The sequence below is a fragment of the Euphorbia lathyris genome, chromosome 8 (assembly GCF_963576675.1).
Source record: "Euphorbia lathyris chromosome 8, ddEupLath1.1, whole genome shotgun sequence".
NCBI lineage: Eukaryota > Viridiplantae > Streptophyta > Magnoliopsida > Malpighiales > Euphorbiaceae > Euphorbia > Euphorbia lathyris.
In genome coordinates this window covers 77,865,879-77,877,953 of record NC_088917.1, presented here as the reverse complement: position 1 = coordinate 77,877,953, position 12,075 = coordinate 77,865,879, and the positions used below count along the sequence as shown (strand labels likewise).

Genomic DNA, 12,075 nt, shown 5'->3' with positions numbered 1-12,075 from the left:
CACCAGTTGTGAATCAATTTCAACCTTGACATTCCTCCACGTCCTGGATTTAATCCATGACAGCGCCTCACGACACGCGAGGGCCTCTACCAGAAAAGGGTCTTGATGGCATTGTAACAAACCGTTTGCCGCTGCGATGAAGTTGCCGGACGAGTCTCTTGACCACTCAGATTATAGTACGTGTATATTTAAAAAAAATATTAAGTAAATTCGATTTAGCAATTTTTTTTTTACATGCGCACGTACCACCTCCAAACCAAACTATCCTGTATTCGCGAACTACAATGATACCTTATGAATTTTGTATTTACTTTAGCACTTACTCCCTCCATTCCATTATATAGGTCATTCTAGCAAATTAGTTTTTTCCCTGAATATAAGTCATTCTAGGATTCCAATGCTTATTGCCCAATAGTGACATGAGAGAGAATTATTTTTTGTATTGGTACATGTGTTTTTTAATATTCCAATGCTTATTGCCTAATAGTGACATGGGAGAGAATTTTTTTTTAATTAACCAATATATTTCTTAATTTATGTGAAATACACTAGAATGACTTATATAATGGAATGGAGGGAGTATTATATTTCTAATTATTTATAGTTGTTTTTTAATCCAATGAAAAAATACAAGTATTTTCATTAAAAAACATGAGCAAATTTGCATCCACTAGCCTTAAAAACATTTGTCACCTCTACACCTGAAGTACCCAATTTGATAGATATTTAATAAATTTAATTTCCAATACCAAATTGCCAGAGAAAAGATGACGTAACAATCATCCGCCACGTGGGTCACTGACGTATTCCCCACCCATGTGGTCCAGCAGGGCACGTGTCTCTCTCTTAGACCTCGTATTCTACGTGGACCAATCAAAATTATGAAAGTGATCGGATCCCATCCCTCTTTCTCGTCCACGAATTTGATATCTACCTTGCTTGTTATGATCTGCTCGCCACGTGTCAAATCGTCCACTACCCTCTCAAATACACAGAAATTAATAAATAAAATAATATTCAGTAAATAAGGTTTTTTTAGAGAGAGAAAGAGAGAGCGCGAGAACACAGAGAGAGAGAGAGAGAGGGAGAGCGAGCTAAGCCTCTAGAAGTTGAGAGAATTCGGCGATTTAGGGTAAACGTTGCCTAGGTTCTACTGGTGATTCTGGCTTTTGAAGGTCGCTGAGAAGAAGCTTTGGTTTTATTGGGAAGAAGGATAAACTTTTCTGGGAAAAGTAGTTGTTTTCTGGGAGTTAGATCTCGGATTCAGGTGAGTTTTCAATTAGGATTTTATGTGGTTAGTTATTTTAGATGAAATTCTGCTGTTTTAGTGGGTTACTTTTTTATTATTATTATTGATTTCTTGCTGTTTGCGGTTTGTTGTTTGTTTTCGTGTTGAGATCTTATATATTTGAAGGTGAAATTTCGAAATCTCTTGCTTTGTATAGTAAGTTAAAATATTGTTATTGTTTGTTTTGCGGTTTTTGTAACTGAAAAATTAAACAGAAATGGTTTTAGTTTGATTGCTTAATAATTTCTTATCGTACTGGAAAAAGGTCAAAGGTAGAAATGATTGAAAAATAAATGAAAATGGAGAGTGAAACTGACTATACTGGTGTTGAAATTTGACTTTGATTTATCAATTAACATATGCATTTTTTTTGGCTATTTTCATGTCGATTGAAATGTAGGTCTGCTTCTCCCTTCTGCTGTATGAATTATGACTGATTTTTTTTTAAAGTCCTCTTTCTGTTTTCTGTATTACCCGTTGATTAGATGATAAGATATAGAGTTGGTCTGGTTCTGTCATTCTAGCTTTACCAGAATTATTAATACTCAGTTATCTGGGGCTGATAAAAAATAGAGCGTTAGATGATTCAGTAACAGCTATTAAGTATAGCTATATGGCAATCGGCCAGTGGTTTTGGGACTATAGAAGTAGAAATTGGAGTTTGTTTTGGGCTATTACTACTCAGGGCTGGCTGTTTGATCTTATTGGTGAACCATTAAATCGAAGGGTTTAGACTATGCAAGAAAAGGTTCCATGGTCTTACTGTGGATATTCACATAATAAAACTTTGGCTCTTTCCTAGTCTTGGAAGGAAAAATGTTTTTACGGACTGGTGAGGAGGAAAAATGAAAATAATGACTAAAATAAGCGAACTAAAGAAATCCAGAAAGCCTGTTCGAGCCAAGTTGAATTAACAAAAGTGTCTGCAATTTTGAAGAACAAATTAAGGGTCAAAATGGCCCTCAAGATCAATTTAGGCCAAATTGAAGTTTAGGTATCAACTCAGCCCTCAAGTTGGCAAAATTTGACAAACTGATCCGAATACAATCAGTTAAACACCAAAAGTTTATCAAATTTGGGCCAATTTGTCAAAATTTGCTAACTCTTGAGTTGATAACTAAACTTCGATTTGGACTAAATTGATCGTGATTGCCAAGTTTGAGGGCCATTTTGACACTTAATTCAAATTTCATTAGCAGCTGATATACTGTAGAAGAACATGAGGAAGGCCCTACAAAGACTAGAAAATACTTGGACAATATTTGAAATGAGCCCTCTAGTTCACGATTCTAACTTCTGTCAGATTTAAACTTGATTTTTCTTGAGCTCACAATGATCTTACTAAAGGATAAAGCTTCTTGTTTATTGCTCTCACCTTGAGTTCTTTCATAATTTTGTCCTCCATATTTCAGGTTTCTTCTTAGACAAAGGTTTTACCTTCCGCATCCTGCCATATAGAGGCATCTCTTTTATGGTTCTCTACCATAGACTCAGTTTGCTTGTCTATCAAAAGACTCGTTATCTTTTTGTCTTTTAACAACTATCAGTGCTGTGCTGTAAAACTAATTGGCACTATTCAACAAAATAAATCCATGACCACCTGAAATAATATTATCACTAATTACTCTGGAGTGGTGCAGTCTAGCATCCTCATAAAACTGAAATCAGAACTTCTTTTCTGATAACTCCTTCTAGTTTCGCTCTCTCGCTCTCTCTCTCTCTCTCTCTCTCTCTCTGTTATTTCTGTAGCACATTTAACCAAGAGTATTTGCAAAGGTGGTTAAATGGTTGACTTTTCGATTCCATTATTAAGTAGCTCTGTACTTCAATATATTTGTCTCTTCCTCTCTTGTAGGATGGACTAACATTAATGAGTGATAAATTCTTGGAAAATGTTCAAGATTTTGAAAGATTTGGTTGTGCAGAAGCTAGATAGCTGTCTCTAAGTGTATTATATTGCGGCTTGTGGCACCATTGATTCAAGTTCTGCAATGATATTTATCTTCATTTATCCTTTCTTCTGTTGGTTCCTTGTTCTTCTTGAAACACACATGTCCTGACTCTTATATTTGTGCTTATTTTTTGAATTAGAAAGCGTAATTGGAAGCATTCTGTAGCAGCCATGATTCAGAAACTTGTTTGCATCTCTGGTGGTGGATAGAGATTTTGAGGGATGTCGGACTTATGTATGTATGAGGTAAGGATTCATTTAGTTTTATTGTTTTTTTCACTCCATTTTTTCCTGTTTAAAAAGCCATAAGAATCATTTACTGTAATATAGGATTCCTGCCTTTTGTTAAACTAGGACCCCATCTCAACTGTTGAGCAAATTGCCTAACTGTCTGGCTGTTTCGTTTTATCACTCTTGCTATATATATCCTATGTACTTGCTGTACTAGAAGATCACATTGAGTTAAATGACATTCTTAATGTTTCTTTTGATTTGCCAAGTCTAAAAAACAGTAAAAGAAAATAATCTGCATTGCATCACAGTTACAAAGAACTTGATACATGTCAATGAAAATGCAAATTTTTTATTGCTACTTGCTTTATGATTCTCAGCTGTTCATGCTAGTGTTCCAGTTTGTGAAGCATTTTTGTATTATACGTGGACATTTTAGTTGTACCTGCAGAATAAAACAGTCCGGAACGTAGTGAGTAATTGTATTCAGATGAGCATGATACAAGGATGAGACTGTTGATGGAAAGTGGATTACATATCGATATTACATTTTTTATATCGTCCTACAGAAACTAGTTGTTTATATTTTTAACCTTTTTTGATGTCGAACTTTCCAATCAAGGATTTTTAATTCTTGTTGCACAATGGTTTGTATTGGCATCAAAATGCCTGATCAACTTAGCTTGTTCTTTTGGCAGTCCTCTCATTGTGCTCTAGAAACTTAGAAGTCAGAAGAACTTGAAGGCATCAAGAGCAAGGCACGTTCACTTATCTGCACTTGAGCGCTCTAGGTGCCTTTTCTAGACTTTTAGTCTAGTTGCAAAAAAGTGTGCCATTGGAAGCTTTTTGTGTGTTGATGTTTTATTATGGTATAGTTTTTCTATACAATGTTATAAAGCTGAAACACATGGAAGGCTATGGGGCATCTTAACTGTTCTGAAATTTTATGATTACAGTAAAATAAATGATTAAATGGTTGCAACGCCTCATCTTTTAATTATTGTGATGCTCGATTCTGTAATCGTTTATATAAGGAGTCATTTCAAATCCCAAGTTTAGACGTGTCATTCAGTTTTTCAAATTGTGTTCCTCATAAACTCACCTCACAGCTCTACAGGTATATTTCTTGTAAGAACTTCACAAGACAAGACACCCTTACAAAATACAAGTTAAAATACATAAATTATTTATGTTTTTACTTGTCTCCATGCTAGAAGAGAGCAAGGCGAGGTTTGTTCTCTGTTTCATAGACAGGGTTCGTTTTGTGCTTGACTTGCAAGCTCCTGTAGTACTGCCCATATCTGTATGGAATGAATAGCCCTACAAGGGGCAGTTACCATTGGCAGTCTAATAAGTCGCAGACTAACTACAGGTTCCAGCCTATGTTGCACAAATACTCCTCTTTAGTAGCGTTTCTACATTTCATGCCCATGTCCGTGCTGTTTTGTGACCGTGTCTGTTTTAGTTTGAAGGATATTTTTTGAAGGTTATGTTTTAGAAATAACATTTCCCGGTGTCCATTTCGTGTCCGTGTCCGTTTCATGTCCAACTCTGTGCGACATAGTTCCAGCTAATAAGAGGGATCTTGAACTAAGAAATAGATTCTAGGAGTTAAAAGGGATCTTTTGTTCCGCAAAAGCATCTAGATATATCTGGTGCGTTCCCATCTGCTATGCTGCTTGGCAATTTGGTATTTTTTCTTTTAGATAGGTTTCTTCATGTCATCTTCCTGATCTAAGGATTTGGTTCTTGATAGCATGTCAATCATCAAACAAGGATCTCTAAATTGATGTTTCTTCTAGAACTCTGCTTGATGCTTCTTCACTTGCGGCATATCGTAACATACAACAGAGTCGACACCTGCAGTCGGAAAGTACAAATTATCTACTGACGTCGGGCAAACTCTGTTGACTTGCTATGTAAAACTAATATGTCAGAAATTAGATTAGCATTTCTTTCTTATAAGCTTGTCAGATGCCTATGACTTAACTATGGATTGTTCCTGATATCTTAAGTCTTTAGCTTAATGCTAGTTGAGTGTAAATGAGATCTGCTCGATGCTTTTTTTCTGCAGTAGTTGTTGGTAGCATGGGTAGTTCCTTCCCTTCAGGAACAATAATGTCTTCTTGAGAAAAGCTATTATATTCTTCTACATTAGTCTGGCTGATATATTTAATTCACATGTACTTCGTGTGTTTCTCTGTCTAAAATGTGATTCTATACGTTACCCTGGGTTGGGTTCTTCTCAAAATGTATAGCCTTGTACATCTGCTGACTTCTCTGTTTTGAACAAGCTGTATTTCTGTTTACATTACACAACTTTTTATCTTTTCAGTCAGTGATGCACGCTTAATTGTTCCATTCTTATGCTCTCAAATTGCAGCTTGATCATATTCCATATATTTTGAATAGAGTTGTAAAGAACTAAAGGTATTGATGATTTTATTAGTTGGCTGATATCTATCACTAAATTTACAGCTTGAAGAAAATGTATGGGATGAATTCAGTGAGAGTGATGATCATATAGTACCTCATCCTGTTGCTGAATGTGGAGATCGATTTAGAGTTGTAGGTGACAACCGGAAAAAAGCACGACTTGAAGTAGTTGGTGCTGCAAGTAATGCTGGTGATAATACTAAATTCATTCAGAAAAAGGAGGAAAGTAATTTACCAACTGTGATCGAGAAGGATATGATTCTAGATAAGGGTCCATGGTCTAATGCCCCTGATGGTGTATTTCCTATTTCTTGTGATAACGGCTCAGCCAAGGAAGTTTCAAGTATAGCATGTGAAGAGACAAAGGCATCGAACCATTGTTTGAAAAGTGCCAATACTGATCCGGTTGGTGATGAGATTAGTGCTGATGGTACTATCTTGGGGGAAAAGAGTGTCGTGGATAATACTGAGGCGTATAGTTTTCCACTCGGTCAAATATCTTCGACCGATAATGGGCTCAACTTTTTTGATAATGATTCCAAAGACAAAGAAGAAAGCAATATATTATATTATGGGTGGCCTGATGATATAGGAAATTTTGAGGATGTCGATAGGATGTTCAGGTAGCAGACTTAACTTATCGTTTTTTTTTTTTATATTACAAATTTGGAAGATTTCATGTGGTAGGACTTGTTGCAGCTAGTTGTGTGTATGCAGAATAAAGTGGTTCCTCCATAACAAATCAACCATGATATGAAATATGTCATTTTATACTTTTGTTAATATATTTATATTTTGTTTTCTGATTTTCCATTGAACTTGTTATTTATATATTCTTTTATACGAATATATAGCTAATAAATCTGAATAAAGGATAAAAAGACTATTTGTTTAATTGCATTGAGTACCCGTGTCCTCTCTTTTGCAAGGAGAAATATTACCATTTGACTACATTCCCCTTTTATTTCTGTTTGTACCATTACTGAGGTCAGCATACTATTCAGTTCCATTGGATACAAAGTGTTTGATCAACATTATGATGGTATTACAAGAAATTATAATTTTCAAAGAGTTAAGTAAATGAAGAAATTACTAGTATTCAAATTTATTCAAATATTTTTCACATGTAGATATGATACTTTCTTTGTGTGGTTCGTAGAGAGAACTACAGACTCTAAAGTCTAAGCCGCATAACAGGGGTGAATCTCCTTATTTGGATTTTATCTTTTCCAAATTTGAAAACTTCAGCATATCGTTTGGATTATATATACCTGTTAGCATCCATAGTTATTAAGGTGTATACTTTTATGTGCTTGTGTATTCATATTTCTTTCATCTTGCAGAAGCTGTGATTCAACATTTGGGTTGGGGAGTCTCAGCAACGAGGATGATTTGTGCTGGTTTCCACCATCTCATTCTACAGAAGGGGCTGAAGATGCTCTGAAATTGGGTTCTAAGTTTTCAAGTTCTGAAGGAAGTGCTGTGGAATGTATATCATACGATAACCAAGCTCCTAAGCTCAACGGTGGCGATCCTTCTGTCAATGATACAAATAAAAGAAGCCTATTATTAGGTGACAAGCTAAGTGCCAACACAACCAGTGTTGCTGAGCATTCTGGTTTTGATCACTTGCAATTTTCAAATGGATCAGATGCAAGATCTGCGATTAAGAATGACTCGCTACTCAAGGAACAGGTTCGTTAAGTTATAATATTTATATTAGCATTCATTGAGATAGAATAATAGGCTAACGAAGTATTGGGCCCAATAACTAAAAATTATGGCACATTCACTTAACATTGATTTAAGTCACTAGTCTCAAAATCTGTGCGTATTAATTCTATTAATTGATGTAACATAAGAATATTATAAAAACCAAAATTTGGCCATACTCGGACCAGGGATTTGATAAGGTGTAGAGGCTGGATTTTCTAAACATGTATTAGTCACAGAAAAGCCACAAATTAATTTATTTAGAGGCTGGATTTTTGGTTTGAGTTCTGCTGGGATCAGATCTCATCGGTTCTATTATTATTTATCAATGTTCGAGATGTACAAATAAAATTGAAAAAGGGATTAGCATAAGTTCAGCGCATGCTGCTAAAGTTCCGGAAATTTGCAAATATAAAGGATAGGCTGGTAAAGTTTGTAATGCCCAAGATGAACTACATTAGATGAAATGTTATGTTCAATTTTCACTATGATCATTTCATATCATTATGATGTGCTATATTGATTATTTCTTAGGGTGATTTCCTAGAAATTGCGCAAACAATACAAATCTCGCATTTTCAACTCTTGGGTACCCTTGGAACTAATAGTAAAAGAGTTCACTATTCTTATCACTCTGGTGTTACATGACAGATCAGTTCCCACAAAAGTCAGGCAAAGCGCAGAAACCACTTGGAAGGAAAGAAAAAAGAGCGGGATCTGGACAGTGGTGGCTCTTTCCTTTGTAACGGTAACATGCAGCAATTTTCAGACGCCAAGTCTTCACTTGAAGAGCTTTCCCGTGAAGTTTTTCATCCAGATGTTAAGCAGGATAAACAAAATTCAGGATCAGATTGCTTGAATTACAAGCAGACAGATAACCTTTTTATGCAAATAGATTATGGTCAATCTTCTGATTTAACTTCAGTTTGTCCAAGCCAATCTGGAATTAGATCTAAATGCAAGGAGCAATCCATGGATCGTTCCCATGGTCAATTGTTAGAGGCTACTGCTATAGTCAATGGGAATAAGGAAAAGCTATGTCACCGGCAGGGCTTGCAAGCTCATTTTCCCAAGAATTTCAAATGTGCAAACAATGCAAGTCCAGCTGAATTCTATGATTCGGTTCATAAGCAAACCCATCAATCCGGATACAAGGTTGTAGGTCAAAATGAATATGAAGCAGTCAGTATTGGAGTTCCTGCAGAAGTAGATTCTTCAAACGCACCAGAGAGCTCCAGCATGAGCTCTATGTTAGATGAAATCTCACTAGAAGCATCTAGTTTTCGGCAGCTTCAACAAGTCACAGAACAGGTATTGTTGTTTATAAACACAACCCAGATTTCTTTTCTAATACATCTGGGGAAAAAGTTGAGAACCCCGCATACCCCATTCTATAATGAGGCTGTTTGTAACTTATTAATTTTTTCAGTTTCGCCCAAATTATATGATGGGTTATAAAAATTTGTTGATGATAATTGATAAATCATAAATGTAAGAGAAGTTTTGATCAAGTATTATGAAATGCAAATATGAGTTCAATGAAACCTCCTTTAATTTCTCTGAACACACTTTTTGAAGCAGAAAAGGGCGGGTTAAATGGACTATACAGCAATTATATTTCTACGTTTTGAGGGTAAAATACAAAGATAAAGTTGGAAACCATGTTCAGTATTTGCTAGAATGGTGTGGAAAATGGTATTTTATGTTCAAATTATAAAAAAAAAGTGAGATAAAATTCACTTGAATATAAATGGACTATTTAACAGTGTTTCTGTATATCTTCTGCGCACCCTTTGCATATATCATACAAGAATAAAAGTTTGTGTTTATATATTAATGTGTATGATATGCACATCCATGACATGCTATTTACTTGTTGAAATAGGTCTTCTTTTGATATTTCGTTGAAAAAGTCAAGCTACTTAAATTCACGTAATTCTACGTTGAAGATTCTCATTTGCATAGGTCACCAATTTAACTACACACTGTTCATTTTTCCTATGCGATTAATGGTCTGAACATTCTTGAATTCAGTTGGATATTAGGACAAAGCTGTGCATAAGAGATAGTCTGTATCGCTTAGCTAGGAGTGCTGAACAAAGACACAATTGCGTGAATGGAAATGGCGATCGGGATATGAGTGGTGCATTGATTTCTGACGAAACAGTCAAGTATGCTCACTGCCCTATTCTCTATCTTTAATGTCCTATAAGTTAATTTCTTGATTTTTATTGCTAGAGGTGTGAAATATTTCTTTACTTTGTCTGCATTTTATATCTTGCTTAGATTGGGATTAATTTTGAACCATCTATCACGCCTCTGATCTATATCATACCAAATGAATTTAAGAATTGAACATCAAATCTCGTTTAGTTATTTCAGATGCTTAGGATAAAAATATAAGGGAAAAGTACGAAAAAAAATGCATGTGGTTTGCCGAATTTGCAAACAGAGACCTGTGGTATATTTTATTTACAAAACAAAGCATTACAATTTCTGATTACAACCAAAGACATTTTTATCTTAAAAAAATTATTCTTACATATTGGCAAAACACAACCCCCTAAAGAACAACTCCCTAAATCGAAACAATAAATCATATGGATATTTTACGTTTTTTTACTAATTTGACAGTTTATGAACTAAATTGATATTTAAGTTCATTTTTATACCGCTGAAATTTGAGTTTAGAGTCTATGTTTTGTCAATATATAAAATATAATTTCAAAAAATTAAAATATGCTCTTAATTGTCGTCAGACCTTAACAGTTTAATTTTAAATATTTTGTTTTGTAAAAAAAGCATACACATACCTCTATTTACGAACTTTTAAACCATGGACCTCTATTTGCGAATAGGGCAAACGACGAGCATTTTTTTTATACTTTGCCCAAAATATAAATAAGAACTCAAATTAAGCTTCTAAAAAGTTTTGAACCAAAGAGACCAGTTTAAAATTAGACCAGACTGACATTGTGTTGATCATATGATGCTTGCACGGTACTAGAGATTCATCAAACTTGTCATATTTGATAAGTTCTGTATGAACATATCGTAGATGAAAACTGAATCCTGGATTCAGTTCTGGAATGAGCTTTGTTCTATCAATACTAGGAGATTAGAAGTCTGTAATATAAAGATCTAATTATTCTGGTTTTGTGGGACTTTATTTGGGTGAAATATATTCATATCCCTTGATTATAGCTACTAACATTATAGGCTCTAAATTTCATTTATTAACATAGAAGTCTTCGAACTTTACATTTCGTAACATTAAAGTACAAATCAACTAAAATCTGTAAAAAAAAATAATTAATGAAATGATGACTTGGAAAGTTTGATTACATCATTGTTTCTTTTCTTATCCATGTCACCAGAAACTATGGCCGAATGTCTATTTTACCCTCAAGGATTTTTATGTCAAAAAATGAAGTTTAGTAGTGACAAGTTAGTTCAGGGGCCATGAATGTAATTTACCCGACTTTATTTGGTTTCTATTACATTTTTGTTCTTTGTTGTCATACTAGTTACTTGATAATTTGTGACTTATTTTATCATTGGCTTTCTTCAGGAGCACTGCTTTTCTTGACATAGAAACTAATACAAACCCCATAGACCGTTCGATAGCACACTTACTGTTTCACAGACCTTCGGACCCTTCTACGATGCCAGCTAACGACGCGTTACCTCTTAAACCTCACATCTTGGTAAGCTTTCAACTTTGTTTTTCATCTTCAATTGTGTATTTCCCAATGTGTTGTTGCTCTTCATCTTTGTAAACTCAAAATACGAAAATGAACAGGTTCACGGGTCTATAAATAGCCCTCGATTGGTGACCAATGAACAGGTTCGCCGGGAAGAACCTGGTAATATTACAGATCAACTACTAATGAGTGGGAATAAATGATAACTATTAACATCAGCCTTACTCGTTGTAAAAATATATGCTTATTATCGGTATACCGCGCATCGTCTTGTATAATATAGCGTTTTATGAGGCCTCCGTCATAGATAGATAGATGCTTTTGGACCTCATCATTGCTCAGATGTGTAATGTGATTCATTTTGATGTATCCTTGTAAAGGTTGCATCATAAATTCATAATCATGTTCCTTTTGGTTTATGGATACAACATACCAAGTTTCAGTTTCATAGTTGTATATGGTTTGTTTCCATTCCGAAGGCTTAATGTTGCTTCATGGCCATTTTTAGGAGAAACGTTCAATTCAGCTTCGATGAAAATATAAAATAAAAATATCCACTATATGATTTCAATTTGGGGTAGTTTATTGATACGTAAATATAATTTTTTTTTAACTTGTTACGAGCTATGAGGGGAGTCATTCACGCGAGATTGTGACTGAGCTATCTTTCACCCCGCATTGAGGGACATTTTTTTCTCATGTAGACTAACCTGTTCATGGGTCGGGATGGGTTGGGCCTATTGGGCTTTTGT

General features: G+C 34.8%; 1 protein-coding gene across 3 annotated transcripts; it reads left to right on the top strand.

Annotated features, from left to right (window-relative positions):
- The first annotated feature begins 1,019 nt into the window (after nt 1-1,019).
- On the top strand, nt 1,020-11,769 carry LOC136202546 (protein LNK1). Of its 3 annotated transcripts, none has more exons than XM_065993236.1 (8): nt 1,020-1,267; nt 3,380-3,485; nt 5,949-6,529; nt 7,250-7,601; nt 8,271-8,930; nt 9,654-9,790; nt 11,191-11,326; nt 11,422-11,769. In XM_065993236.1, exons 2-8 carry the CDS (start codon nt 3,462-3,464, stop codon nt 11,524-11,526), a joined length of 1,995 nt encoding a protein of 664 aa, XP_065849308.1. In that variant the 5' UTR covers nt 1,020-1,267; nt 3,380-3,461; the 3' UTR covers nt 11,527-11,769. The 3 variants fall into 3 exon arrangements, with proteins under 3 accessions (XP_065849308.1, XP_065849310.1, XP_065849309.1); XM_065993238.1 differs by lacking the exon at nt 1,020-1,267 and adding an exon at nt 4,169-4,228; XM_065993237.1 differs by lacking the exon at nt 1,020-1,267 and adding an exon at nt 4,169-4,261.
- Nucleotides 11,770-12,075: the final 306 nt, after the last annotated feature.

Coding starts and splice junctions, on each gene's coding strand:
- LOC136202546 (XM_065993236.1), top strand. CDS start 3,462: ATGTCGGACTTATGTATGTATGAG. Junction 8,931..9,653: donor TTCAACAAGTCACAGAACAG/GTATTGTTGTTT, acceptor TCTTGAATTCAG/TTGGATATTAGGACAAAGCT. Junction 9,791..11,190: donor ATTTCTGACGAAACAGTCAA/GTATGCTCACTG, acceptor GGCTTTCTTCAG/GAGCACTGCTTTTCTTGACA.